Raw genomic sequence first — 16,824 nt, 5'->3', positions numbered from 1 at the left:
ATAAAAGACATGAACAAATTTGGGGTTTGGAGCAGGGAGAGCATGAAAAGCACTGTAAATGAAAGGAGTATGGAGATGATCCTCCTGAATTAAAATTAGATAATGGTTTGTATGGACTGATGAATGGAAGGAAATGCAGACAGCTCAAAAACTTTGTCTTTCTGATTTGATCAGTCTCTAAATTTGGAAGTCAGAGAAAGAGTGACAAGGAAGTGAAATCAAGAATTCAAAACAACAGTAAGGGTTTTGTATATATAAAAATGAGGGAATTAATTTTATTTCAATAAAGCTATTATTTGTTTAAAATTCAGACTAGGTGAATTTCTTAACCCCAAATCCAATATTCTAAACAAAACCATAAAAGTTAAGAGCATGGGCTTTGGAGTCAGACAGAAATGGGATGCAGTACTTCCTGCAACTATTTGTCATAAGCAAGGTACTTGACTTCTCTAAGTCTACAGTGTATACAAGATTGTTGAGAGGTTCGTTAACATGTGCATTAAAAGTATTTATCCTGAGCCTGGCATACAGTAATCGATAAATGCTATTAATATTGGCTTTAAGAAACAAAGTGATAGGGCTTCCCTGGTGGCGCAGTAGTTGAGAGTCCGCCTGCCGATGCAGGGGACACAGGTTCGTTCCCCAGTCCGGGAAGATCCCACATGCCACAGAGCGGCTGGGCCCGTGAGCCCTGGCTGCTGAGCCTGCGCGTCCGGAGCCTGTGCTCCGCAACGGGAGAGGCCACAACAGTGAGAGGTCCGTGTACCGCAAACCGCAAAAAAAAAAAAAAAAAAAAAAAAAAAAAAAAAAAAAAAAAGAAACAAAGTGATAACAGGGCTCTGCCATTAACTAGCTATGTTAATAGCTAAATAGCTATAAATAAATAAATAAATCTTCCATTTATGCTAAATTAAATATCTCAGCAAAACTTATGTGATATAGCAGGAAAAGCATAGGTTTTAAGGTCAGGCTTGGATTCAAATATTAGTTCTGCCTCTTTTTATGACCTCCGTCAAGTCACATAACTTCTCTGTGCCTCAGTTTCTTCATCTGTAAATCAGGAAAATGATAATTTCCTTGAAGAATGGCAGTTCGAAGACATGATTATATAAAAAGATCCTTGTACAATGCCTGGCACATACATGGCAGTGAGCATTGTATGTCCTGTTGCTACTGCAGAATCAACATGTTACAACATTATTCATCACCTTTCACACAAAACAGCTCTCTATTGTGGACTTTCTGGACTTCCCTATTTCTCTCAATAATCTAGTTACTCATTTTAATTCAAAATCTTGCCTCCGCCCATCACAATTCCCTCCCTAATTTACGCTACTACATGCAGATGCATGTTACCTTTAATTTTTCCTTTTTCCAATCCAACCTATACAATATCAAATTAACTTTAGAATATTATTGCTCTAAATGTTTCAAAAATTCCCAATAACCTGAAGAATAAAGTTCAGACTTCTCATTGGGGCATTTAAGATCCTCTATTTTTATCAAAACAACTTCATGCTTCTCTATCTATCTATTGGTGCCACTACTCCTATCAAACTTGCCTAACTTGAACATATCACATGCTTTCCTACCTCCTCAATCTCTGTTTAAATTGTGCCCTGGGCTTAGAATGCTGTCTCTGTTCCTCTCAACTTTTTTTTTTTTTTTTTGCGGTACGCGGGCCTCTCCCGTTGCGGAGCACAGGCTCCGGACGCTCAGGCTCAGCGGCCATGGCTCATGGGCCCAGCCGCTCCGCGACATGTGGGATCTTCCGGGACCGGCGCACGAACCCGTGTCCCCTGCATCGGCAGGCCGACTCTCAACCACTGCGCCACCAGGGAAGCCCCTCAACTTATCTTTATGGACCCTGTTAGAGGAAAAAAAAACAGCAGAGCCCCATAGTGATCCCTTCCTGTCTCAATTCTTGAAGCATGTATTCTTACCATACATCTGGAATTTGGCTACATTATAATGTGAGTTTTCACAGAGGTTCTGCTTCTTTAATTCAATCATAAGCCTTACAAATGGCAGGGACCATATCTTATACCTCTATACAGAGTTTATAGCCCTAACACCTTGCAAATAAAGATGTTCCTGCTAATAAATTTTCACATACCAAACTTTTACATAAAGGCACAAAGCTACGTTACAAAGCAAAAGCACATCAATTCTATTAGTTACTGCCAATTAGAGATTATGCACTATTATTTGTTTCTGCTATCTGTGATGATGTTAAATAGTCTCCTTGTTTGGTGCTTATTTTGAGGTGTTTTAAACATTATAAATCCCATAACGTGTGATGAATGTAAAAGCAGGGAGACTATTTGGAAGTGCTGGTAAAACAAGGTATCTAAATTATAACTGAAATGAAAAGAGATACCAAAAAATTTAAAAACTAAACCAAAATATTACTGTGCAAATATAGGATAAACTGTTAACAATAGGAAGGGGTCCTAAGAAAAAGAAGCACGTGTAACACATGCAAAATTCTGGGCCTGGGGCTTCCCTGGTGGCGCAGTGGTTGCGCGTCCGCCTGCCGATGCAGGGGAACCGGGCTCGCGCCCCGGTCTGGGAGGATCCCACGTGCCGCGGAGCGGCTGGGCCCGTGAGCCATGGCCGCTGGGCCTGCGCGTCCGGAGCCTGTGCTCCGCAACGGGAGGGGCCACAGCAGAGGGAGGCCCGCATACCACAAAAAAAAAAAAAAATTCTGGGCCTGTGCAACTGACCAATAAGAGAAAAAGTAAATGAAAAAACAGAAAAAATTTAAGTGTGTAACTAGGGAACAGCATTAATATTAGATTCCTATTAGCATGAGATTAATTCAGGAGATAGCTGGAAATTAACTTGAAAATATAAAACTTGGAATGGTAAAAGTTCTAATGAAATTTAGGTGGTAGATTTGGATGGAGCCATGGAACCCCCATGTCATTAGAGTGACAGAGAGCTGCCCAGGAAGAGCTCCCTAAGAAGCCTGTGGGAATCAACAAGGAGGAAAGTGACCTGTTTCAACAGACTTTCAAGGTTAAGTAACTGGTCAATTTCGGGAAAAAAAGCCTGTTAGATCAGCGAGAAAAAAACTATGCCTGGCTTTAAAGCTTAAAAAGACTGAATGACTCTCTTATTTGGTAGAAACATACCTAGGAAGTGCAAGCTTAAACCTCTTTACCTGTGACATATTGAACTTATGAATAAAAAGACTTATAAAAACAGTCTTTTTTAAGCCTGACCTATTTAGACGCAAAGGAGCTCCTGTAGTACAAATACCTAAATGGAAACGCAGACAACCAAAATGAAAGCCAAATCATTCTACTACTGTATAACCTCTAATCCCTCTTTTTATTTTTATATTGAGTACCATATGGGCTTAATTTCTAGCTTGTTAGAATCTAAAAAAAAAACCAACCCAACTCAGCTGTTACAGCCTGTTTCTCAAAGAAAAGGGCATGCATGGACCTACAGTCTGAGATTACCACACTTAGCACTTCTATTATTTTTATATGACTTTGATACACACCAGCAAAACTAAACATATTTTTAAATGATCTAGCCACATCACTGCTCCCTTTTCTAACCAGACTGAGATACAAGATGTTAGTGATTGTGGATGCTGGTTCAAAAAAGCCCCTAGGTGGGTATAACCGATACACGTTGACAACATTTGAAAACACTTGGTTTTAAAAATAAGATTGCAGGTATTGGACTTCCCTGGTGGCGCAGTGGTTGCGCGTCCACCTGCCGATGCAGGGAAACCGGGTTCGCGCCCCGGTCTGGGAGGATCCCACATGCCGCGGAGCGGCTGGGCCCGTGGGCCATGGCCGCTGAGCCTGCGCGTCCGGAGCCTGTGCTCCGCAATGGGAGAGGCCACGGCAGAGGGAGGCCCGCATACCACAAAAAAAAAAAAAAGATTGGATTGCAGGTATTAAAGGGGCAGCCATGTGTTTTGCTTTCTTTTTGTTTTTTCTTTTGTAAGGCGGTGGTAATGAGTATCCAAAATTAGTACAGTGTGTTGTCTCCTAATAAAATACACTGCCAGAAATGCAATGGGAAAAGACACATAAATAACATAATAATAATAATTCAGAGAAGACTCTACCTGATAGAAGACGAATCAGATGTTTCTGTATCAGGACCTGAGAACAGGTAATCCTTTGTGCAACGGCAAACTGCATTAATGCTTTCAGACCATTATGCTAGATTGTAAGAGAGGGGAAGATAAAAAGATAAAGGAAGATAAAAGACCTAAGTCATTCACTGTAAAAACCAATCCCAGTCTGCAAGAATTAGTGCAGACTTACTATATACTTTACATTCTTGCAAATTTAGTTACAATATTTTTAATACTTCTAAAAAGTTTTATGACTTCACCGAATTTTTTAAATAGATTTTCCCATGACAAAGAGGTATTAAAGATATAATCATCTCAATTCTCATTTAAGTACTCATTTTCCCCAGAGTCATTCTCTTAAATGTCTGGCCTAAATTATTCTATCGAGGCCTGTGCAAATAAACGTATTTATAGAAATTCTAAAATGATGGCAGAAAATCACTGAATTCAGGGAACAGATCTTCTGCTTCCCAGATGGAAGGATGGGAACTATAGGGAAGCACATTGTGGACTCCAAGCCCCCTGTGTCAGCTATCAGATAATAAGAGAGAGAGAGAAATGGCTAGGAGGTAGGTGGTCTAGGGAATCCTGTTGCCCAGTTTGTTTTCACAGGGCTACTAAGCACATTTCTTAAGTACTGTTTTTCAGGGTCCCCAATGTTATGAGGCTTGGGCCTGAGGCAGGAGTATAGTTATACAGAGTCAGGATCTGCCCATCAAGGAGTCATGGTTTAGTTTTATTCTTGAATTCAGTATGATGATTTATCCAGAGCTAAGCCAGCATTAATACTTAATATTAATGATGGTGCAAAATTAGTGAGAAGGAAAAATGTAGGAGACACTAGGATTCTGATTTGGAAATAAACAGAGAAGGGGATAAAAACTAACCAAGTATCATCAGAAATCTTTCTGTGAATTATATTTAACCACCAAGATTGAGAAAACTCTCCAAAGTGTACAATGTTGGCCTTTCAGTCTCCTATGAACTGAAGTAGCTTTTTTTTTTTTAACAGAATTCTGCTAACTTTCACAGAAAAAGGAATAAAGATTTTTTTAAATGATAAATTTACCGTGGACTCCCTAAAAAAGCATACCATGAGTTACACGTACCCTGTTGGAATACACATACCTGTCTATTTTGAAGTGCTCCAAACAAAGGTTTTCCTTCATCTCCCAAGAGGTTTTCTCAAAGAGTAAGAAAAACAGAAATGATAAATTCTGAATACTGCTACATTGTATACTTGGTTTCTGTCTATCAGATGTTCTTTAACTAATCTTATTTTTGACCAGATGCTTTGCACTTTTCCCCTTCAAAATTTCATGTTTAAGTCTATGCCAAAATATCCCCCCCCAAATTTTTTAAAATATTTATTTATTTATTTATTTCGCTGCACCGAGTCTTAGTTGCGGCACACGGGACCATCGTTGCTACATGTGGACTCTTTTAGTTGTGGCATGCGGCACCGGGTCAAACCCGGGCCCCCTGCATTGGGAGCACGGAGTCTTAACTACTGGACCACCAGGGAAGTCCCCCAAATTTCCAAACTTTTGAGTGAGAGAATACTACAGAGGCAAATGTAGATCATTCACAAATTGCTACTACAAATAATAAAGTCCCTGCAGCAATCAATACAGAATACCTGGGAAAAACAAATTCACTGTAAAAACCAATCCCAGTCTGCAAGAATTAGTGCAGACTTACTATATACTTTACATTCTTGCAAATTTAGTTACAATATTTTTAATACTTCTAAAAAGTTTTATGACTTCACCGAATTTTTTAAATAGATTTTCCCATGACAAAGAGGTATTAAAGATATAATCATCTCAATTCTCATTTAAGTACTCATTTTCCCCAGAGTCATTCTCTTAAATGTCTGGCCTAAATTATTCTATCGAGGCCTGTGCAAATAAACGTATTTATAGAAATTCTAAAATGATGGCAGAAAATCACTGAATTCAGGGAACAGATCTTCTGCTTCCCAGATGGAAGGATGGGAACTATAGGGAAGCACATTGTGGACTCCAAGCCCCCTGTGTCAGCTATCAGATAATAAGAGAGAGAGAGAAATGGCTAGGAGGTAGGTGGTCTAGGGAATCCTGTTGCCCAGTTTGTTTTCACAGGGCTACTAAGCACATTTCTTAAGTACTGTTTTTCAGGGTCCCCAATGTTATGAGGCTTGGGCCTGAGGCAGGAGTATAGTTATACAGAGTCAGGATCTGCCCATCAAGGAGTCATGGTTTAGTTTTATTCTTGAATTCAGTATGATGATTTATCCAGAGCTAAGCCAGCATTAATACTTAATATTAATGATGGTGCAAAATTAGTGAGAAGGAAAAATGTAGGAGACACTAGGATTCTGATTTGGAAATAAACAGAGAAGGGGATAAAAACTAACCAAGTATCATCAGAAATCTTTCTGTGAATTATATTTAACCACCAAGATTGAGAAAACTCTCCAAAGTGTACAATGTTGGCCTTTCAGTCTCCTATGAACTGAAGTAGCTTTTTTTTTTTTAACAGAATTCTGCTAACTTTCACAGAAAAAGGAATAAAGATTTTTTTAAATGATAAATTTACCGTGGACTCCCTAAAAAAGCATACCATGAGTTACACGTACCCTGTTGGAATACACATACCTGTCTATTTTGAAGTGCTCCAAACAAAGGTTTTCCTTCATCTCCCAAGAGGTTTTCTCAAAGAGTAAGAAAAACAGAAATGATAAATTCTGAATACTGCTACATTGTATACTTGGTTTCTGTCTATCAGATGTTCTTTAACTAATCTTATTTTTGACCAGATGCTTTGCACTTTTCCCCTTCAAAATTTCATGTTTAAGTCTATGCCAAAATATCCCCCCGCAAATTTTTTAAAATATTTATTTATTTATTTATTTCGCTGCACCGAGTCTTAGTTGCGGCACACGGGACCATCGTTGCTACATGTGGACTCTTTTAGTTGTGGCATGCGGCACCGGGTCAAACCCGGGCCCCCTGCATTGGGAGCACGGAGTCTTAACTACTGGACCACCAGGGAAGTCCCCCAAATTTCCAAACTTTTGAGTGAGAGAATACTACAGAGGCAAATGTAGATCATTCACAAATTGCTACTACAAATAATAAAGTCCCTGCAGCAATCAATACAGAATACCTGGGAAAAACAAAGCATTCTGGTTCATTTATCCTCCTTTAAAAAAAAAATTTCTATGCAAAAGAAATTTTTTTTCTTTAATTGAAGTATAGTTGACTTACAATATTATATTAAGTTCAGGTGTATAGTAATTTGATATTTTTACAGATTATACTCCATACAAAGTTATTATAAAATACTGACTATATTCCTGTGCTTTGTATTACTTCCTTGTAACATTTATTTTGTACCTAGTAGTTTGTACCTCTTAATCTCCTTCACCTATTTTGCCCTTACCCCTACCCCTCTCCCCTCTGGTAACCACTAGTTTGTCCTTCGTATCTGTGAGTTTGTTTGCTGTATTTGTTCATTTGTTTTATATTTTAGATAGCACATATAAATAAAAACATACAGTATTTGTCCTCTGCAAAAAGTTTTTAAATAAGTAATTTTTAAAATATAGTAACACCTATTTTGTTAAAAAAATAATACATAAGACAGATGTAAGTAACCTTATTGCTCTTTTAGGTACTATTAAAAAACAATTAATTTATAGGATAAAAAGATGAAACTGAAAATACCAAAAAAGCATGGCTTCAGAAATATATTTTGCCTTGTTGGCTAGGGTATTTATTACTAAATTACTCTTATTTTCACTGATCCTTGGCAGCAAACACATCTGTGAGAGTGAAAGCCTTATTTCCTATTTTCTTTTTGCATTTTTTTTATCATGTATTTTTTCTTATTCTAGCTTTGAAGAAAGCAGAAAAAATAGAAAAACAGAACTGGCTAAAATGGACAAAATTTTGGCTGATCTAGACACCATGAAACGCAAAATGCGATAGTTAAAAGGTCAGTATGAACTAAATCAAGTACCACCATGTTTAATTCTAAATGTAACCTCAATTTGCTGGTAGTTTTTTTACCATTAGATACCAGATGTTTAACTGAATATTATATATTGTGTTACAAAAGTCACTTGAACAAGTCTAAAACCTACTAATATATCTTTTCAGTTCAGTACTGATTTTATATTTGTAAATTTTATATTAAAATGAGTATCATATGATTTCTATATATATTTTTAAAATTTTGAGGATGTGTGGATCATATAACCACCCTATTGGTTTTGAAACAATTCCTGAACTGACATTTTATGGACTTTGGAAATAGTCATTAAACAAAACTTTGTTATTTCTTGGGTATTGCTTGGGAAGAAGTTTTGTTAAATAATCTGAGTGAGGAAGTTCTAAATTCTTCAGATTAGTGCCTTTATCTCAGAAGGGCTCCCTCTTGTTATGCAGCATATGTTATTCACAAAGTGATCGATTGACAATATTTGTCCTCTTCTTCCATTCTCTTTGTCAGACCCTCTGTTTTGATTCCTCAACTATTTTTCATAACTGTGCCAACACATCCTGTATATGTCTCTCCACACCCACAGGGAGTGAGTTAAGTTAGCTGTTTATGTACTAGGAATAAAGTATAGCATTATATCCACTGGATGGAAAAAGCCCTAGAGTGAAAACTATATAACACTCTATTAATCAAATAGATTCCAATTACTATGTTACAGAAACACAAATGAAGATTCAGTCCTATTCTCCAATGAATTTCTCATCTACTCTATAACAAAACTGTCACTTTTTAAAATGTGCAATGCCTAAATATAAATTTCCAATTCCTAATGCTTGTGTTCCCAAAATAGTAAAGTGTAAAAGCACCTTCACTGGAAATCTGAAGATATTTAGTAGATCATGACTCCAAAAGAATGCTTTACATTTCATATCATATTGTTCAGATTCTATTTAAACCTCATCTTTTCCTTTTCTCATTTTATTTAATCATATTAAATATAAACCTGTGTATTTATTTTTTACCCACAATTTAAGTCTGACAGGTTTGGAAATAACTTCTAAAATCTGTTCACAGAGACTGATGCTGATATCCAGGAAGGCTCTGTGAAAGAAGTGGCTTGGAATTCCCTGGTGGCGCAGTGGTTAAGAATCTGCCTGCCAATGCAGGGGCCATGGGTTCGAGCCCTGGTAGATCCTACATGCTGCAGAGCAACTAAGACCGTGCGCCACAACTACTGAGCCCACGAGCCACAACTACTGAAGCCCTGCACCTAGAGCCCATGCTCCACAACAAGAGAAGCCACTGCAATGAGAAGCCCATGCACCGCAACAAAGAGTAGCACGCGCTCGCTGCAACTAGAGAAAGCCTGTGTGCAGCAATGAAGACCCAACGCAGCCAAAAATAAAATATAAATAAATTTATTTAAAAAAACAAAAGCGGCTTCATGCTTACTTCAAATCATGAAATAGTGTCTTATTACAAAACTATATTTAAATGAAGAAAATGTGGTAGAACCATTAAAAACAACTACCAGAAAAACTGGAAAATGAGTCTGAAACTGGCTTGGATAAAGATGACATGAAAGAATTAGTTCTTAACTCTTTTTCATGTAGTACCCTATCTTGTGACTGTCATGAGCAAATATACTAATCTAAAAATCTAAGCAATTCTTCACTGCTTCACTACCCCCGGCTTTTTTTTTTTTTTTAATAAATTTATTTTGTTTATTTATTTATTTTTGGCTGTGTTGGGTCTTCGTTTCTGTGCGAGGGCTTTCTCCAGTTGCGGCGAGCGGGGGCCACTCCTCATCGCGGTGCACGGGCCTCTCACTGCTGCAGCCTCTCCCGTTGCGGAGCACAGGCTCCAGACGCGCAGGCTCAGCAGTTGTGGCTCACGGGCCCAGTCGCTCCGTGGCATGTGGGATCCTCCCAGACCAGGGCTCGAACCCATGTCCCCTGAATTGGCAGGCATATTCTCAACCACTGTGCCGCCAGGGAAGCCCCTACCCCCGGCTTTAATGAGATATATAACACTGTGTAAGTTTAAGGTGTAAAACAGGGGTCCCCAACCCCCAGGTTGCGGACCGATATCGGTCAGTGACCTGGTAGGAACCGGGCCGCACAGCAGGAGGTGAGCAGCGAGTGAGCGAAGCTTCAACTATCGTTCCCCATCGCCTGCATTATCGCCTGAACCACTCCCCCACCCCCCAGCCACCAGTCCACAGAAGAACTGTCTTCCATGAAACTGGTCCCTGGTGCCAAAAAGGTTGGGGACTGCTGGTGCACAACATGTTGATTTGATAGCTACACTTTTCTCTAAGAAACTTTCAACATGGCAGAGAACTTGACAGTAGGCTTCCCTTCAGACTTGGTATGTTTCTTGCTGCTAATCTGTCTCTCCTGACCACCTCAGTCTTCCTTTCTCTTTACTGGTAATTTTTTAGATGACTTTGGTTTACCTTTCTTTTTATATCAAAGTGTAAAAGAAATAAAAATACTGGACATTTCTGGGTTGATTCTTCTTCCTTTGCTTTTTCTCTGATCTTCCAGGGTTGTAACTCTGCCACCTTTCGAATATAGCTTGCTTCATGCTGTCCCTTTCAAGTATTTTTAGTTTATATGCCCATTTTTGTAGTTAAAAGAGATTAATACAAAATATTCTAAGGCTAAAAAATGGCATCATGTCACCTAATCTACTGATATACCAAGAGTCCTTAAACAAGTCAAAGTATTCCAGGCCATCAGGGAAAAAAAGGAATAATTTTTGGTCAATCAATGTTAATTCTGTTTCTATAAAGCTCCAAACTAGTTCTCTTATGGGCTTTACCAATTGCCTGGATAGTGAAAGCACATGTACTCCAGGTCATCATGGGGATTCGAGGATCCGTTTCATCAGGAGGCACTTTCAATCCAATTCTATAAATTGTTGTGGCAAAGAGAAGGACCATTTCCTTGATGCTATTAGAATATTTTATCCTAAAAATAAAACAAGAAAAATTTATATTGATATAATGGTCTAGTAAAAGGGGCTACCTACTGAGAAGTCCAATTAAGTACCAAAGCAAGAATTTAACTCCTTCTGACAAAGTAAACTACCCTTTGTCAAATTAGAGATAAGAGCTGCTAAAGAAGATTTATTCCTTAAGAAAAAATGGGAAATGCAGAACTGTAACTCCTACAGGTAGAAAAATGTCTCCGACAAAATGGTAATGACCCAGATAACTTCTTATAAAAGATGCAGTAAATGTTCACAGCAGAAAGGGTCCAGGTCCAAATTAAGGAACAGATTGGAGAGAGGATTAAAACTCAGAGGAAACAGATCTGACATAAGTTTTAGTGTATGGATAAGGGATCAAGAAGTACTTCTGTGCTGTTAGGGTTGTGTGTATGTCTGTGTGTGTATATAATAATACATGTACTAGCAATGATTATTTCTGGTTTCCTGAACTTCTATTTGTTGCAAGTAACAAATATTTTCAGTAGCAATGGGATACATAATGTAAACAAGGATCACAACTAGAAAAATGTACCTCAGATAATATTCATTAACTAGTAATATCTAATCTGGATATATTATATTTTTCAAAGTGCCTTCACATAAATATCTTTCCATTAACCTTATGAGGTAAGTTAGGAGACCACTGTCTCAATCTTACAAATAAGAAAATGAATTGTGGTAGGGCTGGAGTGACCTGAGACTTTTCAGAAGTCACAGAGCAAGTCAGATGTGATTTTCACTTAAGTCTCTTAAATTCTGTTCTTCTTGTAGGTTGGACTATATAAAAATAGTATTTTTGTTGGTCAAAAACAGTTAATTATAGGCATGGTTCACCCTAATACATATTAAATACATATTACTCTAATATCTCAAACCACTTCATTTCATTAGTACAAATAAAACTCTAGAGAGAAAGCAACAAGACAAAAATGGGATAAAGAAAACAATTTTACAAATAAAGCAAGAAGGAAGGAAAGAAGAACTGTTCTTCACTCTTATTTTCACAACCACTTACAAACTTCTCTTGTTTAGATACTTACGAAGACTGAACTCCAAAACTCAGAATAGAATGGAACTCAAAAGTGGAATCACCCATTCCTTGATCAAACAAGACTGGAATTGTTGGCTTTTCTCCTTACAAATTAAAAGGAAAAAAGAAAAATCACAGCAGTTTAGCCTGACACACACTTTTCTAGCTTTTGTAAATTATATATGATCATTTTAGAAAACTGAGAAAATGTTAATAAGCAATAAATAATCATTCACAATTTCTCCACCTAGATAACCAGATGGCATTACGGTGATATTCTTCTGTTCTCCATAAAAATGTTACACGTGTAGATTTTTTTTAAAAAGGACAACATCTCTAGTACTGTTCTGTATCTTGTTTTTTTGCTAATAGATCATAAATGTCTTCCACATCAGTAACTGACCCTCTGTATTTCTATTTTTAACGAATGCATAGTATTCTATTAGTAAGGCAGCATGCATTAGTGAGTAAGAACAAGGATCTGGAGCCAAGCTGCCTGGGTATGAATCCTAGCTCTGCCAGTGACTGTTACTAAGACCCTGGGTAAATACTAAACCTCTCTGTGGCTCCATTTCCTTATCAAATTAGAATTGTTATTCCCGTATGTGAAATGACTTATTTTTTTCTGGTGGCTCTTGAGATTCTTTTCTTCATCTTTGGTTTTCAGCAGTTTGGGTATGACCTATCTAAGTATGCTTTTAAGTTTGAGGTTCACTGAGCTTCTTAAACCTATAAATTTAAGTCTTTCTCCAAGTTTGGAAAGCTTCCAGCTATTATTTCTTCAATATTTTTTCTGTACCATCCTTTCTCTTTTCAGGACTTCAGTGACACAAATATTGGGTTAAAGGGAACAAAAAAGGTTCCATATGTCCCTAAGGATACTGCATCGCTTTTCTCATCACTTTTCTGTCTATTCTTCATTGTATAATTTCCCCTGATCTAATTTAAAATTCACTGACTCTTATCTCACCGTCTCCATTCTACTACTGAGCCCATTCAGTTAAAATTTTATTCTTCTTTTCTAATAGATTTAATTAATTAATTAATTAATTAATTTTTTGGCTGCGTTGGGTCTTCCGTTGCTGTGTGCGGTCTTTCTCTACTTGCTGCGAGCAGGGGTTACTCTTCGTTCTGGTGCAAGGGCTTCTCATTGAGGTGGCTTCTCTTGTTGGGGAGCACAGGCTCTAGCTGCGCGGGCTTCAATAGTTGCAGCACATGGGCTCAGTAGTTGTGGCGTGCGGGCTTCAGTAGCTGTGGCTCATGGGCTCTAGGCGCAAAGGCTTCACTGCTCTGCAGCCTGTGGGATCTTCCCAGACCAGGGCTCGAACCCATGTCCCCTGCATTGGCAGGCAGATTCTTAACCACTGCGCCACCAGGGAAGCCCCCATTCAGTTAATTTTTAAATTCATACAGTATTTTTTCAATTCTGTTATCTCCATTTGGTTCTTTTTTTATAGTTTCTATTTTTTCCTGCTGAGAACTCCTATCTTTCCATTCACTTCACGAGTGTTCACCTTTATTTCATGTTTCATGATTATAAAGCTGTTTTATACTTTTTGTCTGAAAAGTTCAACACTAAAACATCTCAGGATTGGCAGTTGGTTGACTGTTTTTTTCCTTGAGAGTTGGTCAGATTCTCCTGGTTCTCTGTACCTTCAGTAATTCTGGATTGTGTCTTGGATGCTTTGAATATTACATTGTGAATATATTTGAACATTACTGGTCCCCATTAACATTCTCTGGAAAAATGTACCTTTTTTGTTGCTGTTCTAGAAGGCAATCAACCCAACCCAAATTAGGTTCAACAAGTTCTGTCTCACTCCCTGTGAGTGGTGGTTCCAATGTTAGTTTTCAGAGCCTTTGCTATGCTGTTTGGGTCTGCCAGTATATGTACTACTCAGGGCTTAGTCTGGGACTTGAGCGGTGGTTTAATGCAGCTTCAGTCTCAAAGCTGTTGCTATGCTTCTTTGGGCCTGTTCCACACACGTGCAGCTTGGAGCTGAGCTCAGGACTTGTGTTTGTCTCAAAAGTAGGAGATTCCCTTCTACAGCTCTCTCCTCTCTGGGATTCCCCCCTATACTCTCTAGCTCCAAGGGGCCGTTTTTCCCAGTTCCTCTGGTCAAAATGACCAAGTTCTCTCAGTTTTAGTCCCCTGTGCTGACTGGGGTTAACCTTGCGGTGAAGATGTGAGGCAAAGAAAAAAATAATGAGGATTCACCCTGAAGTTTTTGGAATATAGTGGTCCCATTTCTCCCACATCTTTTGGCCAGTAAGACTGGTTTTCTCTTGGGATTTTAGATATTTATGTGGCCACCATGGCAGTGCAGTTCCATGACTGGAGCTGGCCTTGGGAAAGAGCCAAAAGAGAGGAAAAAAAACACAAGTGGCATGGACATATATACACTACCAAATGTAAAACTGATAGCTAGTGGGAAGCAGCCGCACAGCACAGGGAGATCAGCTCGATGCTTTGTGACCACCTAGAGGGGTGGGATAGGGAGGGTGGGAAGGAGGGAGATGCAAGAGGGAAGAGATATGAGGATATATGTATATGTATAACTGATTCACTTTGTTATAAAGGAGAAACTAACACACCATTGTAAAGCAATTATACTCCAATAAAGATGTTAAAAAAAAAAAGAAAAAAAAAAAGAAAAAAAAAAGAATTCCCTTTATACTCTCTAGCTCTGAGGGGCTCCTTTTCCAGTCCTCTAGCCAGAAAGATGGCATCTGTCCTGGATTTTTTATACTGTTCATGTCCACTGCATAGTTCTGTGACTCAGGCTACCCTGGAGTCAAAACTGGGAAATAAAGGAGGAACAAAAAACCCAGGAAACTCACTGCCTGTACTAAACATTCCTCAGATTTTTACTTCTTCCCCAATCTGCCTGCCATTGTTTACTTCTCTGAGTCTTTAGGTAGTCTTATCTCTCAATTGTGAAGAATATATAAATGGGGTAATAATTTCCAAATGTTTGTTGTTATTAATATTAATTACAACATATTAACAGTATTAATAATAGTTAACACTTATATAGTATTTACTGTGTACCATGCACTGTTCTACTTTATGTAGGATAACTCAATCCTTCAATCAATGAGATAGGTACTATTATCATTCCCACTTTGCAAATAAGAAAGCTGAGGCACAGAGAGGTTAAGTAACTTTTCCAAGATCACACAGACAGTAAGTGATAGATCTAAGACTTAAACCCAAGCATTGTGACTCCAGATTAATTACTGTCCACACTGCCTCATAGTATGAAAAATTATTAAATTGAGAAAAGTGATTTAAGCCAAACTTAGCCTTGGCCTAAAAAAACCTCTATTTCCTAATATTTAACAAATCTGTATGTGCAAAACATATTTTAGAGCAATAGTACTTTCAAAAAAATAAAGACTGTGACACTTAAATCTCACACAGCTGAATATAAAATAATTTTAAGCAAACCTTTAGCATGTTTCATATTATAACCTGTTATTCTGGCCAGAACAGTCTGTATCCATCGTGCCAGGGTCAAAAGTTGAGCAAGAGCTTCTGTATTCTCACTGAAAAATGATATTTAAAAATTATTAAAGCCATTGGCACAAAGTCAAACTGAAAAGCTGAATTTTAAGGGTCTTTCCATGGATAAATGGCTGTAAGAAAAAGTCAAACTCCTCCAGATTAGCTTCCTAGGTCATAGAAACACATGTGTCTAAAAATGTAGTTTTGGGAGGGAAGAAAAGTTTTAAAGTACAAAGAACAAGATACCACCCATACACCCATCACCTGGAAGTAATAAATGTCAGTAAATGAAATCACCATTCTAGCTGCTCAAGTCAAAAACTAGGTATCGGCCGCCATCTTGAATCACAGAGTCACCGGCAGCGTCTAAGCTGAGGTGCTGTCGCAGTCGTTTCACACTAGGAACTCTCGTCTGAAGTGCTCGGTGCAGTACCTCCACATGTGGTACCCTACGAGCGAGTGAAACTAGACTAAGCACAAAGGACGATAAAAGGGTCACACGCATGGGAGTCTGAGGAGTTGTTGGGGGATGAGGATTAGACCTTCCTGAGCTGACACATCTGGCGGAAACCTTTGCTAGGCTGTCTGGTATCTGGTTTGTATGCGTTCAGATGACCAGCGTCTCCCGGCTTGCTGACACCCCACAGGAGACTTGCTGTTAAAGTCAGAGCCCTCAAACAAAACAAATCAGCTGTGCTGCAGAAGCCCATGAAGGCACACTTTGCAAATAAGAAAGGAAACCTGAGCCATGTGGATGAAAGGCTCTTGGTGCTCCAGCCAGGAGTCAGTGCTGTGCCTCTGAGGTGGGAGAGCCAACTTCAGGACACTGGTCCACAAGAGACATCCCAGCTCCACATAATATAAAACGGCGAAAATCTCCTAGAGATCTCCATCTCAACACCAAGAACCAGCTTCACTCAACGATCAGCAAGCTACAGTGCTGGACACCCTATGCCAAACAACTAGCAAGATAGGAACACAACCCCACCCATTAGCAGAGAGGCTGCCTAAAATCATAATAAGGCCACAGACACCCCAAAACACACCACCAGACGTGGACCTGCCCACCAGAAAGACAAGATCCAGCCTCATCCACCAGCACACAGGCACTAGTCCCCTCCACCAGGAAACCTACACAACCCACTGAACCAATCTTAGCCACTGGGAACAGACACCAAAAACAACGGGAACTACGAA

General features: G+C 38.7%; 1 protein-coding gene across 1 annotated transcript in view; it reads right to left on the bottom strand.

Moving 5' to 3' along the window:
* The window catches only part of UBR1 (ubiquitin protein ligase E3 component n-recognin 1), a 167,912-nt gene that overhangs the window by 29,173 nt on the left and 121,915 nt on the right, over nucleotides 1-16,824 (bottom strand). The window contains exons 33-37 of the mRNA XM_007119577.3: nucleotides 15,571-15,668; nucleotides 12,130-12,223; nucleotides 10,919-11,067; nucleotides 6,745-6,800; nucleotides 4,094-4,190 (exon numbers count right to left, since the gene is read on the bottom strand). Of these exons, the coding sequence (XP_007119639.2) occupies nucleotides 4,094-4,190; nucleotides 6,745-6,800; nucleotides 10,919-11,067; nucleotides 12,130-12,223; nucleotides 15,571-15,668 (494 nt within the window). The remainder of the gene's footprint in view (nucleotides 1-4,093; nucleotides 4,191-6,744; nucleotides 6,801-10,918; nucleotides 11,068-12,129; nucleotides 12,224-15,570; nucleotides 15,669-16,824) is intronic.

This window comes from Physeter macrocephalus, chromosome 11 (genome assembly GCF_002837175.3).
Source record: "Physeter macrocephalus isolate SW-GA chromosome 11, ASM283717v5, whole genome shotgun sequence".
NCBI classification, from domain to species: domain Eukaryota; kingdom Metazoa; phylum Chordata; class Mammalia; order Artiodactyla; family Physeteridae; genus Physeter; species Physeter macrocephalus.
This window is presented reverse-complemented; position numbering and strand designations above follow the sequence as displayed.